Below are 15,899 nucleotides of genomic sequence, written 5' to 3'. Positions count from 1 at the left end.
ACTAGAGATAGGGGCAGACACTTGTAACATTAAATGATCTTTGCTGTGCCCCAGTGGAACCCAAGGCACTTTGGGAACACGTAGGACAGGCAGTTGACCCAGTCTGGAATCCTCTGTGATGATTTTTTTTTTTCAAGATCACTCCGTTAATTTGCAGTGACTGTGTAGTTTATTGTCCCAAGCAGAACACATTAGATGGTTACAGAGGATTCTATTATAACTCCACAGTATGGTGGTTGCAATGTGAGGGAATTAAGAGGCATCCCCAGCCCTGGAGGTGGAGTCCACACACCAGGGTGATTTACTTGTCCCCACATAGCTCTCACACTCTAGAAAGCTGACTTGTCCACAGATCTGTCAAGGTATGGTCTGGGCTCCCTCCTTTTTTCCACCTGGGAAGCCCTGGGTATAATGTCAATACCAAGATTGAGTGTTTTACATTATCCTTTTAACCACACTATATGAGTTAGAGGTTGGTAGGTTTACTAGGAAAAGCTCATTGTAGGCAAGTGTTTAGCTCTTTCTTGACTGTTGTGACAAGGATGTGGGCGTGGCTTCAGGTGCTGCACCTCCCCTTACTGCACCCCTCCCCAAGGCTGGGCAGCCGGGCAGCGATGCTGAGCGACCTTGTGCTTGGCTTGCAGGAACAGTGGTTCTGGCGTGTGAGGAACAACAGGGTCATGGATGGGTACCCCATGCAGATCACTTACTTCTGGCGTGGCTTGCCTCCGGGTATCGACGCAGTGTACGAAAACAATGATGGGAACTTTGTCTTCTTCAAAGGTAAGGAGTGTCTTGCTCTGCTGCACTTGGGTCATTGTGCCCAGGGCCCTGTCACACTCAGAGAGATGAACCCAGGAAATCTGTTGAGTGAGTGTAGGCAGCTAATGCATTGCATGAAAAAAAAGTGCATATGTTCCCTAGAAAGGTAAATAAAGTGAAGTGAAAGGTATTTTTTAATTTTCTCATGTATGTTTTTCATATGAGATCTAATGTAGAAGTCAAATTTAGAAGGCACTGTATTCTTGTAGAATATTCAGATTTTGTTTAAAAGCACCAAAAAAGTAAAATGGATGGATGAATGAATGATTTAAAAAAACATTTTTCATGAACTAAGCCGTTTTGTTTTTAAAGAGTATTTGGAGTTGTTTACTGTTTTATGCAATGAAATCTATTTCATTTCTCAAACTTCACTTGATTTAGCCAGTTTATATCAAATAGTTTACAATAAACTAGGAAATTGCTCATAAAGACAAGGAAAACATGTGGGTAGAAAAAATTCACTCAATTCACTTCTCCCCATGAAATTTATTATTTGCTGTTTATCTGAGTGACCAGTCTTAATTGCATACCTACTCACTGCCTGGTATATAAAAGTGAACTCGGACAACTGGTACTCCTTCCTCAAAACTTATTAATATTCAAAACAATAAATCTTAATGTCTGTGGGGGAAACCATGGACAAGAGACTGACTGAGCCAGTGGATGGAGGTAGGTGCAAGGAATTTGACCAGAACGTATCTGAGCTGAATCAGAGAGGAACTAGGTCCAGAATGGGTAGGGTTGGTGTTGCCCAGAAGCTAAAGGATGGAAAATGAGCATAAATTGGGAAAGAAAAGGGGGTCTTAACCAAAAAAAGGAGAAGAGGAAGGAGAATGAGAAGTAAAGAAGGAAAAGAAGAAGGAGGAGGTAAAGGAGGAGGGGGAGGAAGAGGAGGAGGAGAAAGAAATTATTCTCAAGATCAAAATAGAAGAATTTGTAATGTTGATGAGGGTAAAAAAAAGCAGGACATTTGTGAAACACTTGTAATATTTGAGTGAGGTCCAAACTACCCGTGTAAAAGCAAAGTGTATCCTTAGAATTTATTGTCTTAACAGATTGCTCCCTGAGGAAGAGGTCAGTGCCTTTGTTATAAGGACATGTGGGGTCTGCAGTCAGATGCCAGCTTCACAGGCTGACTGGCTATGTGAACTGGGCAAGTTACTCAGCTCCCTTTGCCTCGGTTTCTCCCTCTGGAGCATGGATTGGTATTATTTGCCTTCTCATGATGAGTTTGAGGACAAAGTTGAGGACGTGTGGCCTGATTGGCACACCTAAGCCCTCAGTGAATATTTCTGCCCTCCTGACATCCAGAATAAGTATATAAATACTGTAGATGAGGACTGTGGACTTGTCCACTCTGGACACAGGAAAGAAACATCTAAATTCTTGTCTTTGGAGAGAAATGACCATCCCCTAAGCTGTAGTAAGAGAAAAAAGTGTGGAATTAGCCTGAGGTGGCCTTGGGTTTGCAGCTGACCCAGAGGCTCTGTCCCACCCAGAAACTATTGCTCTAGGAGAAACCCCACCATCCTGTACCAGCTCTCAGGGCCTCAGGGCCTCACTTCTATCCATTTGCCTCCATGCTTATCACTCATGTGGTGGCCACATCCTTCTTATCCCTGCCCACACTGTTTGAGTGCAGAACTTGTGAAAGTGTGAAATTATGCAGTAGATGTAAATACCACCAGAGATGAATCTAAAATATAGCAGCATTATGTACCATAGCCAAGTGCTGGAAATAGCCTTAAGTGCCCATCAGTAAATGAGTGGATCAAAAAACCGTGGTACATTTACACAATGGATTACTACACAGCAGAAAGAATGAAGGAATTCCTACCCTTCACAACAGCATGGATGGTACTGGAGAGCACTATGCTAAGTGAAATAAGCCATGTGGTAAAAGAAAAATACTATATGATCTCACCTATAAGTGGAACCTAATTGACAAAACAAACAAATGAGCAAAATAGAACCAAAGACATTGAAATAAAGAACAAAGTGACAGTGATCGGCGTGTGGGGGGTGGGGATAACAAGGGAAAGAAGGGGAAGTGTCAAGTCAAGTAACATGTATAAAGGATCCATGGACAAAGACAATGGGGTTGAGGGGGAAGATTGAATGTGGGAGAGAAGGGGTAGGCAGGGCAGGGGAGAGTAATGGGGACTACTGTAATTGAACAACAATAAAAAAACTAAAAAATTAAAAATAAAATAAAATGAGTTTTCTCACACACCAATGTGTCTTCAGTTCTTGAAACAGTGCTGGGGCAGAGCAGCTGAGACCAATGGTAATTAGTAAAAGCAATGGCAGTAAATACCATTGGACTCAGTATGGTGTCTCTTATGTTTTGATGCTGACAGTAGGACGACTTTGTCTCTGGTCACGTTTTTATCCATACCTAGAACAGTATGCCTGTCATTGGTCTCCTGTGATCTGCTGCAGTCTCAGGAAAGGTCTAGCTTCAGCTTTCTCAGTCAGAACCCTGCATGAGGCTTCCTTTCCCTGGCTTACACACCCTGTACTGCCTCCCAGTAGACATGCTCCAAACCCAGCTGTGAACATGAAGCACCCTGACACCAAACCTCATTTCCAGAGGGATCTAGGACCTGGTTTCCCCTTCCCTGGTCTAGCTTCCTACCTGCAGAAGAGCCCAGAGTTTTGGTGTCAGATGGCATATCACCCCCTTTCTGAAGTCACATAACAGTCACATGACTCTGTCAGCTTGCCACTGTCACTTTATGGCCGTTACCACCTCAAAAGTCCAGATAAACCCAAAGTCCATCATCCCACTGTCTGTCACCTTTGCTCTCTGGACCAGGAATCCATCCAGGTCCTTCTCTGCTTTAATTTCTACTTGCAATCTGGTGAACTATACATTTCCCTTTTTATTGCTTACTTGTATCCTTCCCTTTAGAATATTAGTTCAATATGGCCAAGGTCTGCTCTCTTTTCCTTTTATACTGTTATATACTCAATATATTTATCCAGGGGTTGACTAACTTTTTTCTATAATAACCAAGTAACAAATGTTTTAGCCTTGGCGGCCCATAATCTCTACCACATATGCTTTCTTTCTTCCTTTTTCTTTAGCATTTAAAAATGTAAAAACTCTTCTCAACCCATGGGCTGTACAAAAACAGGCCACAAGTCAATTTGCTGAGCTCTGTTTTAAATGTTGCCTGGAATATAGTGAACAGTTCATAATGTCTCCCTTCACTGGCCTTGATATATCATTGCTTGTGTGTGAGTGCAAGGCTAGTGCAAGCCAGCCACCTGGTTTGGAATATATGTATCTATATAGGTGAATATATATCTCACCTGCTCCCTGGCATTATTTAGACCCCTTTACCCCTCTGCTTCATCTTTGGAAGCTAACATGAGTCATTCTCCTCTAATTACATTTAAAAGTTGGTTTCTTTAGTTAGAGAGCTTAAGAACATAAAATGTATCATCTTCAGGGAAGTAATAGGCTTTTATCTAACAACTGAACATACTCCACACTTCATGCTGATCAGCTATCTCAGCATCCCTCAGGTAAATTCAGTATAACAGAGTGACGTTTTGTGAGCACCATAAGCCAGACGTTCATATTCTCCATTACAGTTCATGTTTAGGCTGAATAGTGGTGAGATGATAAAATCAAACATCTTAGTTGAAAATTAAGCCCTTAAAATATCCTTAAAGAATTGGAAATAAATTTAAAAAGAAAGCTGTCAGTGTTATCAAAATTAGTATCAATCAAAACCAAGTCGTTGAGCCCTGATCTATGTGGCTCACTTGGTTGGGTGTTGTCCTGCAAAGTGCAATGTCACTGGTTTGATTATTGGTCAGGGCACATACCTAGGTTGCCGGTTCAATCCCCGGTTGGGGCATGTGTGTGAGGCAACTGATTGATGTTTCTCTCTCATATTGATGTTTCTCTCCCTGTCTTTCTACCTCCTTTCCCCCTCTCTAAAAATAAATTAATTAATTAAAAAGTAATTAAAAATCAAGTTGTTGAAAAGTCTTATAATTCATGTTGTTGCTATCACTTAACTTCAGGAAAGATTTATCATCCTAGTTGTCAGTTTCATTTCAAGAGGCAAAAATCACTTATAAAATGGGAAATAAAATATCTGAGACAAGAAGGAGGAGGGTGATAAAGTTTGGGAATTAAAAAGGCATACACAAGATGTGTAACACAAAAGAAGAGTTGTTTAAGGCAGGAGGCACTGGAAGATGGCAAAGAAGAGCACTGTTTGCTTAAAGAATGGTTTGTGTGACTTTCATTATCACTGTGTTGCAAATACTTGTAAAGCAGCATTTTTTTTAAACTGCCTTCAGGTAGGTCATCACTTTTGAAGGTTTAGGGAGTGGTCATGAAGTTCATTTGAAGTAGAGACACGTTGTTTCTTAAAAAGTACAATAGATCACCTACAAGCAGTCTCTATTATGAATAGATGAATGTGCTGACTACTGATGTCTCTGTAGGAGGTAGTGGAAAACTGATGCTCAAAGAATTTTTCTTAGATTAAGAAATTTATGTTTTGTGGCTTTGTAACATGTGAATTGTGCTATTTCCTTGAAGTTATTACTGTTTATATTGTATATAAAATGAAGTGATCATCAAAACCAAGAGGCCAAACATTTAGTATTTAAAAACCTCCTTGATACACACACACACACCTGTATTTATTTATAACAATTCAAAAAGTGTATGGTATATTTTTATTATGGCTGTTTTTATTTATACTTCAGTCTCCCATATTTTCCCATTAGTATTACTAGTGTGTCTAAAAGTTTTCCCATCTTCATTTATTTATGGTCAGTTTGAGTTCTTGGGAATGCAGACAAAGAGGAAGTTATAAACCTGTAAAAAATAATGGGGTGGAGGAATGACTAGCCTATAGAGCTGGGGACTGTGCTGCAGATGGGACAAGGACTTCAAGAACCCAAAAAGGTTCCCCATAGCAAAGACTTCCTGTCAGAGTTGTCTCCCAGAGAGCAAAAAGGGCCAGGATCAAGTATGTGCCATGCTCAGGGTTGGCCTAATTGAAGGCACTAAGCTCAAGGGCCAGTTTTCCCTTGAAGGGAGATCTAAGCTTCATAACTCAATGGCTTCTACATGTACATAAATATTCAAAATTCTCTGCTTGATAACATTGTGGAACCTGGAAAAGTAGGTTCTTGTAACAAAAAGTCCTGTATCCTCCAGAGTTGAACGATTATTCAAATATCTTGAGTAACCAATCTATAAGGAATACAGAAATTAAAACTTAATCCAAACAGTTGACAGTAACATAGATCAGTGTACAATAATTAAGCATTTGTTATTTATCTTATTTATCTGAATGGGTAGTAAGCAAATTTGATTGGAAAAATATTGTATTGTATAATAACATATACCATTTTGGGAGGACCATGAGCTAGATATGGTGTGGGTATCTTATACATTTGACCTCTGATATTTCTAGAACTCTGGATGAGAGGTGTGAGTACCTTAAATACAAATCAGAAAAGGAAGGCTTATATTTAGTGACTTGCCCAAGATCTCACAGCTAATCATTGGAAGAGCTATTGCCCCCTACTTCTATCTGATTTCAAAGTTGTTGAAAACTCTGTTAAACCAGTCTAAGAAAGAAAATATTCTTTATGACAAATTTTTAAATCCCTGGAGTGTCCTCAATAAGTATATTAATGTCGATCTATAATAATCCCAACATACAAAAGTTAGAGAGTAATGTAAGTGCAGCCTTCTTTTATAAAAGAATATCCAGTCATTAAAGAATGTGTGTGCTCAACTTTTCTGTAGAAAGCCACATAGTAAATACCTTTGGCTTTTCAGACAATATGGTCTCTATAATCACTACTAAACTCTGTCACTGTAGCTTAAAAACATAGTAGACATTATGTAAATAAATAGGTGTGACTGTGTTCTCATGAAATTTTATTTACAAAGACAGGCAGAGGCTGTTGGCCCTAGATTACTGACCACTATAATCAAACACATAAAATATAAATTTGTAACAGTTTTGTTGACTGAGGAAACAAGAATACAGTTGATTTTCTAAATTAATAAGTTACCAAAGGTATCTGATGACTGAAGATACAGTAAACAAAGCATGAGCTGAATGCAGTAGATTAATTAATAAACGCTACCAATAATAAACGTGCAATCATCACTTGATAAAGGGGAAAGAGGCAGGAAATGAACAGCAATTCTAAAAGTAGATGGAATGTAGATGTGCTTAGTTAAAAGTCAATTTGGAATAGTAAGTCAAGTGCTGAATTAAAATACCTGGACTGTAGTACAAATCTATTAGCAATTATGTATGGTTTTAAGTATGCCACTTCTTTTAAAAAAAAAATTTATATTTAGAAAGAGGGGAAGGGAGGGAGAAAGAGAGGGAGAAAGAGAAACATCAGTGTGTCATTGCCTCTCACGTGGCCCCCACCAGAGACCTGGACCTGGCCTGCAACCCAGGCATGTGCCCTGATTGGGAATGGAACTGGAGACCCTTTGGTTCACAGCCCATGCTCAGTCCACTGAGCCACACCAGCCAGGGCAACATGTCACTTCTTTAACCTGTGAATTGACTGTCTTAGGCTGGATTCCCAACCATTTTTCTGATCCAGAACATCTGAACATTATAATGCATTTTGTCAGTGGCAGTGGCTCAGTTCAAAGGTGTTAGGGAAAACAGGTTTGATTCAGCCTCTAGACAAGGAGGCCCTGTCCTCTTTGTAAAAGTTTTAAAAAGTCTTTAGACCCTTTTCCTTGTAGGAATAGGCATGTATTTTAACAATTCTTCATGGTTCTTTAGTTAGTGTCTGGCACTTCTGCTGCACAAGAGCAAGGATCATGAGCGTTTCTGTCATTGTGGAGATCCCTCAGTGACTGGCTGTGATAGACTCTTAGTGAACAGATATTCAATGGTTGGGTAATGGATGGTTAGATGGATGGATGAGTGGGCAGGTAAAGTTTTTTTTTTTTTTGCAAAGTTTCTCTATCTTTAATAAGACCTGTTGGTATTTTCCTCTACTTTCTGAAAAGGAAGGACTATATCAGTAGGACCAGTTTTTTCCACTTACTCCTGACTATATCAACTTCCTGTGAAAATCAATAAATGCCTTCCTTCTGTCAAAGAGACAATAATTTCCTTGAAAATCAAACTGTTTGATGGTAATGTAGTGAAAAATCCACCTCTCCTGTGTTAAAAATAAGAAAAAGAAAATAGTTGAATGCGAATCTCACATACTCAAAATCTAAAAAATAGAAATAAAGTCACTTCAACTTTGTCATGTGAAAATCTTGCCACATCAAGAAAAAAAAGGAACTGTATAATTATATTTCCTTAGTAATTACTAGAAAATTAAATGTATAATTCATAATCAGCATTGAATTGTTTTCTTGAATTCTATGCCACAAATACTCAGCAGGCAATGTGTTTTCTTAATTTTTCTGTGTACAATTTACTTCTGGTACATCATCATGTGACCTGACAGCAAATGTTTGCTATGTTTTCTGTGTTGCTTTGTTTTTTAAATAGAATATAGTGCATTTTTTTAAAAAAAATTCCATGGGGATTGCTCTTAAAAGAAAAAAAAAGCAAATTGACATAGTGACATTTCACTTTCTATAGTGAAAGTCTAATTGTTTCTTCCTGTTACTAACAGAAAACTCCAACAGTATAGAGAAGTATTTATTTTCAAAACAGTTTTTCTGCAATAACAATAATTTCCTGGAAGAACTCAAACCTTTTCTTTTCTCACATACTGTTCTTTCCTTCTCAAGACACCTGGGCAAGATGGAAAGCAAGCTTCTGTGAACATTTCTCATGCTACCTGCACCAAAGAACCCTTGCGAACTGTTGGTGGGAATGCAGGCTGATATAGCCACTGTGGAAAACAGTATGGGGCTTCCTCAAAAAATTAAAAGTGGAACTGCCTTATGACCCACCTATTACACATCTGGGTATTTATCCAAAGAATATAAAAACACTAATTGAAAAAGACATGTGTACCTCCATGTTCATTGCAGCATTATTTACACTAGCCAATACATGAAAGCAACCTAGGTGTCCATTGATTGATGAGTAGATTTAAAAAAAAAATGTGTAGAATATTACTTAGCCATAAATAAATGAAATCTTGCCATTTGAGGCATCATCAGAAGACCTAGAAGGGTTTTTATACTAGGTGAAATAAGTCAGAGAAAAACAAATGTGTTATATCAGACATGAGTGCAATCTAAAAAACAAAACAAAACAAAACAAAGTAATAGGTACAGAGCACAAGTTTGTGTTGCCAGAATAGAGAGGGGTTGGAGGGGTTGGCAAAATGAACAGGCCCTCGGTGAAGAGGGCCGAGGAGTACAAATTTCCAGTTACAAAACAAAGAAGTCCTGGGGATGTCATGTACAGGACAGTGACTATAGGTAACAATACTGTGTTGTGTATTTGAAAGGTGCTAAGACAGAAGATCTTAAAAGTTCTTATTACAAGAAAAAAAAGTTGTAGTGTGACAGATGGTAACTAGACTTATTAACGGTGGTCATTTCCCAGTAATACAAATATCGAATCATTACATTGTACATTAACCCTGACCTTGGACAAAAGCAGGGCCTCTGGTTCCCAGAGAAAACATCCTTGATCCTTGATTCAGAACTATTTTATTGTAACAAGTTATAGATGTATCTTTATTTCTTAAATTATTTCTGATTAGGTTCTCAAATAGTTATTCATTATACCTCATTTTGAAAACAGCATGGATGTTTCAAAGATAACATCCTTATTCCAGATGTGACTGCTGTGAAGTTATCATGTGGATATCATGGAAAATCATTTTTAATACATTGTTAATCAATATATTCTAATTTCTGGCATTGAATTAGTGTATTCTGAATTTGCACTTATTTTATACAGGTAACAAATATTGGGTCTTTAAGGACACGACTCTTCAACCAGGTTACCCTCATGACTTGATTACTCTTGGAAGTGGAATTCCCCCTCATGGCATTGATTCAGCCATTTGGTGGGAGGACGTTGGAAAAACCTATTTCTTCAAGGGTAACAGGTCAGTACACACTTTACCTGAGTAAAGCAGTTCAGTAATGCTCAGAGTAGCTGATATTTCTAGTCCCTGTTGGTGAAAGCACTGTTTGGTGAAAAAATTGGTTGTTTGGATATCAAGACAAGAATTATTGAAATCTGGAATTGAAAATGGTTTTAACATATTTTAAAATAACAGTCAATGTAAATTTTCCTCTACTATACCCAAATAATGTGACTTTATTATGAAATTAAATATATAGCATATATTCTTTCTCTTTTCTGTAATCTTAACATGCCTTAAAGCTGTGTAGGCAGTGTATACCCACCCTCGCAATGCATTTTGTTAAACAATTTTTTTTTACTTTTTTATTTAAAATTTTTTAGCAAAGGCTTTTTTGTGCTTTTATATTAAAAGTTACAATTTTACACTGTTGCACAGTTCATTATGAACATTTTAAAATAATTTCAGCCCTGTCATGTGTGGTTCAGTGGATTGAGCGCCAGCCTGCAAACCAAAGTGTCACTGGTTTGATTCCCAGTCAGGGCACATGCCTGGGTTGCAGGCCAGATCCTTAGTTGGGGGCTTGAGAGAGGCAACCACACATTGATGTTTCTTTCCTTCTCTTTCTCCCTCTCTTCCCCTCTCTCTAAAAATAAATAAATAAAATATTTAAAAAATAAATAAAATAAAATAAAATAATTTCAGTTTAGTCGTGAATTCTGCTTCTTAGGACATTTAAGTACCAGCAATAGGTGTAAACAACAGGTTTTAATGTCCAGCAGCAAGCTAGTTTTGCTTTAGGAAAGTATATAAACCTTGTTTACTTTGCAATTTCCAGTTTTTGATTGCAAATGAGTTCACACATTGAGCTTTGTCTTTGAGACCAAAGATCCAATAATTTGCCTCTAGGGATTAGAATGCATACTTTTAAATTTATTATGTTACTAACTTTGTATACATTAGATTTGTATATATATTTCCATAGCAAAATAATCACAGATTTTGTTCATGTCTTACTAAATCATAAAAGATAAATGATTAATCAAACAAACAAAAATTTTACTCGAGTAGATGATATTACTTATGGCCACAAAACCTAAATGGCTCTGAAAACGATGCAGTTGTGGTAGAGCAGGAAAGGAGAGTGGAGAAATCAATTCACAGCATGGGGCCCACTAAGGAAAGGAAGTCTGCAGCCCTACAGTATCATCTCTAAAATAACAGCCCTCAACTGGTTTAATTGCTTAGGAATAGGTTCAGTACTAATGGCTGGGGAATTTTGTTTTGGATTTTTTCTTCCTTCCTTTCTTTTTTGTTCCAAAAGGCGTGGAAATGCAAGGCTGAGAAGATGCCCAGGAGAAGTGAACTCACACAGAACATAAAACCTTAGCTGTGTAGTTTTCATGAGGATTTCATGGATGATCCTAAAACCATCATATCATTACCTAACAGCCTTTTTTTCACACTTGTAGGTGTTATTTCTTTTAATGTTTCATTCTAAAAGTTTAGCATTTGTTGAAAATTTTAAGTTTAGAAATTAAATGTGGGCTACCTCAAATCAGTGAAATCAATGAAAATTAGATACCAAATTTATAGTAGAATAAAGACTATACTAAAAATGAGAAAAGGAGTTTAATTATTTTATTTCCTACTTGAGAAGCTGCATGCAAATACAACAAAATGTGCAAAAGTATTACTTTAATTTTAAGTTCTGTTTAAATAGCTTTTTTATATGTTTTAAAATATTTAAAGCAGGATTCCAGGTAGTTTCCATATGTGATCTTCTATAAGATTGAACTATGGATGCTTTGTAAATAGATTACTTCATATTTGTCTAATTATATAATTCCAAAGTAACAACATTTTTATATTTATAAATAATTCATCCTGGATTAAAAGTTGATAGAGAAGACATGAGCTCTCTAATTAAAACACAAAAACAGCAATTGGTCACAACTTTTGTATAAGGAGTAGGGGAGTCTTTCTTTCGTACATTGTATATTTATAGTACTTACTAATTTTAACATTTTATGTATTTTCTATGTATATTTTTGAGAAAAAAGCATAATGTGAATTTATCTGTCTTTACTTATTTTTCCCACTGGCATCTTTCTGCTTAAAAAAATGGTGGAAAGGTAGGGTGGAGGCACAAGCTTGAGATACTTGACATATAAATCAGATTGTAGGCAGGGGCTTCGTGAAATCTAACTATAGAGATAAAGAAAATGAAATGATGGCTCTTTGAACAGCTTTGCAAATTCTGATGGAAATTTCTAGTTTCCCTGCTTCACAGTCAGCATGGACCTCATCCTCAAGTTCCTCCTTGCCCTTTTCTTCCTATGCTATAATTTGATACTTGAATGCACTTGGATCTGCATAGCATTTAGCTCTAAAATGCTGTGTTTCTAAATCATCTCTCAGCATCTTCTCACAACTATGTCCATGACTCTATTGCCATATTTCATTCTAAGCTTAACCTTTGAGAAATTTAGTATATTTTCAAAGAAAGAAGTCAAAATAACTAGAACAACAATAAAAAAATGCTAGTACCATAAAAAAGAAGTCAAAATATGTATCAGTTTGGTTTGTTTCTTTATTATTTTTCTAATTATCACTAGTAATCAAACATTTATTTCTTTCAGCTTAAGTTGTGTGTTTATGAAGTCATTACTCAATATGTGTTTTTTAAAATCATTTATCACAGTATAAAGGGATAATTTCAATCCTGTTGCACTTTTAAGAATGTTCCTGATGAGTGAGATTTGTATAATTATTTGGGTAGGAAAAACAGAGTAGACCTGTGTTTGTGATAACAGAAGCAAGTAGCCCTGACTCCGAGTAAAGAAATAAGACAGAAAAGGAGGAAGCATTGCTGAGTCTCATGAAACAATCATTGGGGCCACTTTTGTTCATTTTGAGTTTGAGTTCAGCAGCACACCATTAAAGCAGATCATTCCAGAATTGTCTACACTGTTTTTCTTCACACAGAAGGAATATAAGAAAATGTTCTGTGTTATTACATGGACAATTTTTGTTTCTTATGGCTGTGACTCATGATCAAGTCTAAAAAGTAACCAAAAAATCTCATTTCTAAACATATTTTGAAACACTGATCCCCAATGCTTCTCTCAAAGATTCAGCAATTTAAAGTCATAATTGTAAAGGTAGAGATCACTGATGTATCAGAAGAAAAACTGTAAGGTTCGTTAGAATAGCCTGTATCATTTGCTGACAATCCTGCACAAAATTCCAAAATTTATTCCATTGCAGTAACTACATTTTAAACCCACCAAATAGTTTATTTACACAGTATTGCATATGAACGTGTTAATATACTTTGCAATGAACCCATAAGCTTGCTTTTCAGACAGAAAAAAACATCAGTGGAATGAGCTTTTTGCTCATGTTGAAATATGTTCAAATATGTTGAAAATTAAAATGCAAACTTATATTTGTAAATAAGCATTGGCACCTTTAGAAAGCAGCTCTGGGCATAGTGAGAGGATTCTCATTACAATCAAATATACTGAATATATATAAAAGCTGGCACACAGCAGATAACCTGAGGGTCTGTGCCTACACTGAGTTTTTTGCAGATTGTAAAATGGTTCCAAATTAGAGTATTGCCTTACCTTCTAGCAGAGAGAAGGAGAAATGTGTTTCTTCTGACAAATACCAGAACTATGTTCCTACAAGAGTGTATAAAATTTGCATTCCATTATTGTTTCTTTGAAATGTGATCTTCATGAATCTTATTTAGGTGCTCAGAGAAGTGTTGGAGGGTAAAATGGATGGATGCCTGATAGAACCAGGGAAGAAGAAAATCATACTCACATGTGAAGATTAAGAATTTTAGCAGCAAGAGAGTAAGAGTGGCAGGTAGATTAATAGTTTGCTCATCAAGGGAAAATGAGCAGTAATATGGTAGAAAACCATACTTAACCATGAATCAGAGAGTGTTAGCTTCAACTCTGCAACATTCAAAAGGAGGAACTATGACCAAATCATTATATTTGAATAATGTGACACCTGATACTCTGTCAGTGAAGGCACTGAATGATGGTGTCTTTGTAGGGTGCATCATAGAGAAATACTGTAGAGTGATCATAAAGAAATAATATAAAATAATGTATGCATGTAAGCTTAATTTATAGCTATGAGCACTGCAGAATTTTATGAGTGTTGTTATGAGAACATTGTTATCACTGTTCCTTGGAGAACAAACCTGGTTCTTAAGTGCATAGTGACCTTTCTGAAACCATGTATAGGTGTGATCCAATTGTCCCTAGAATTTTAAATTATTCCAAACTTTTATGTTAGCTAAATATAATGACTGTTTATGTTTATGTCATCTGAAGAATGCCATTTACTGTAAAGAAAAATCATTACTTAATCTATCATGGATGGAAACACCCTGCCTATTAAACTTTAACACAGTGAAACATCCTAATTTTTAGAGGCATAAACTGTGGGAGAAAAACAAAGGGGTTTCTTAGTGTCCATGAAGTAATTTATTTGACAGTTTCTTTGTGAGAGGTTTTCTTTATTGTCATTTGCATAAACCAATTGGTTAACCTGTATGATTATTGTAAACCCCATTGAGATACTGCCTTGAGAAAAGAGAGCTGGAGATTTTGAGTGGAATATCAGTCTTATTAACCATTCTGTGTTCGTGACAGAATGTTCTGAGAGAGATAATTCAGAATAATTTAGAAGCAGATATTTCCATGAACACAGTATGAATGCAAACATACTTCAGTGCTGGAAGAATGATGCTCTGCTGACTTCTCTTCTTCAGAAGGATGGGCCCAGTCACTGTGGTCTCAGCTTAATGCCTCTCCAGAAGTTCTCTGATCTGTAATCTGTTCTTATCATCCATGTGATAACAATCTGTGACATGCACCTGTCACCCTGTGTTTCCTTCAGGACAAAGTGGGCCTGTGGCTGATGTATTGGAACCCTTCCTGAAACTCCCTTTTTTCCTTCTTACATGAGCACTGAAGATGAAGAAAATGCTAATATCCCCAATGTTATATGAGTGAGGTTTGTAGAAATCTAGAGAAAAACCCTCTTCACAAGATCTCACAGCTGTGTAGATGAAAGATCCTTCACTGACTCAGAATAGGAAAATACACAGAGAAGACCAGAAAAATGTTTTTTCATGGTTTCAACCAAAATGCCTAATCCCAAGTTTGTGCATAAAGTGTGTTATTCCCCAAACCTGCTGGCCAAACACTAGCTTTAGCAGATGGTTAAAGATGTTTAAAAGTATTTGTCAAATAAATTTGGGAAACATATTTGTTGTGTGTAGAGGAAAGAGTAGAGACTTTAAAATCAGACAGAACTGGTATAAATTTACCTGTGATTCATTGTCTTCCAAGAACTCTCTTCTCTCATATAGTGACAGTGGTTTCCACCTCAGGTGTGTTGTAATTTATCATATAATACCTAGACCATTCTGACAGCCCTAAGAAAGGCTATTAAACTGTCAATTCCTAGAACATTCCAGAGATCAGTTTGTTTGACGCTGAGAACATATGTCCAATCAATAATCCAGAGTCATGATGTTCAGTTTGTCCTTTGGATGTCCTGTGAAGAACTAGGCATCTGGAATCCTGACTTTACCTTTATCTGTCCATCCACTGAGGTCTCCAGTCAAGACCTGCCCACAGTACACACTCGACACCTGGTCACCTCATGTACAACTACACTCTGATGTCAGCAGGCACCTGAGTTCTCCATACCTAAGACCAGACTCATGACACTTAAGTCCCCCCAGACAGCCCCTGTCCCTACTGCACTGAATGGTTGGATTCTTCCTTCAGACAGCCATACCCCAATTCCTGAGTTACTTAACCATTTCTCACATACGCATTTGAACTACTGTTAGCCCTGGGGCTTCTTCAAAATGATATCTCCATCTCTTACATTACCAAGAGCTCCACAGTGTACACGCTAATCAGTGTCCTTTTTTCTATGTTACCTCCTTCCATCCATTTAACTCACAGCAGCATCAAAAATGAAGCCACAGTCTGACGCTCCTC

At 37.1% G+C, this 15,899-nt stretch overlaps 1 protein-coding gene across 1 annotated transcript in view; it reads left to right on the top strand.

The window, feature by feature from the left end:
- Positions 1 to 15,899, top strand: part of MMP16 (matrix metallopeptidase 16) — a 300,904-nt gene that overhangs the window by 266,584 nt on the left and 18,421 nt on the right. Inside the window, exons 7-8 of the mRNA XM_024566530.3 lie at positions 645 to 783; positions 9,726 to 9,876. Coding sequence (XP_024422298.1) covers positions 645 to 783; positions 9,726 to 9,876 — 290 coding nt within the window. The remainder of the gene's footprint in view (positions 1 to 644; positions 784 to 9,725; positions 9,877 to 15,899) is intronic.

The sequence above is a fragment of the Desmodus rotundus genome, chromosome 8 (genome assembly GCF_022682495.2).
Source record: "Desmodus rotundus isolate HL8 chromosome 8, HLdesRot8A.1, whole genome shotgun sequence".
NCBI lineage: Eukaryota > Metazoa > Chordata > Mammalia > Chiroptera > Phyllostomidae > Desmodus > Desmodus rotundus.
The sequence above is the reverse complement of the archived record's forward strand: the minus strand, read 5'-3'. Positions and strand labels throughout refer to the sequence as shown.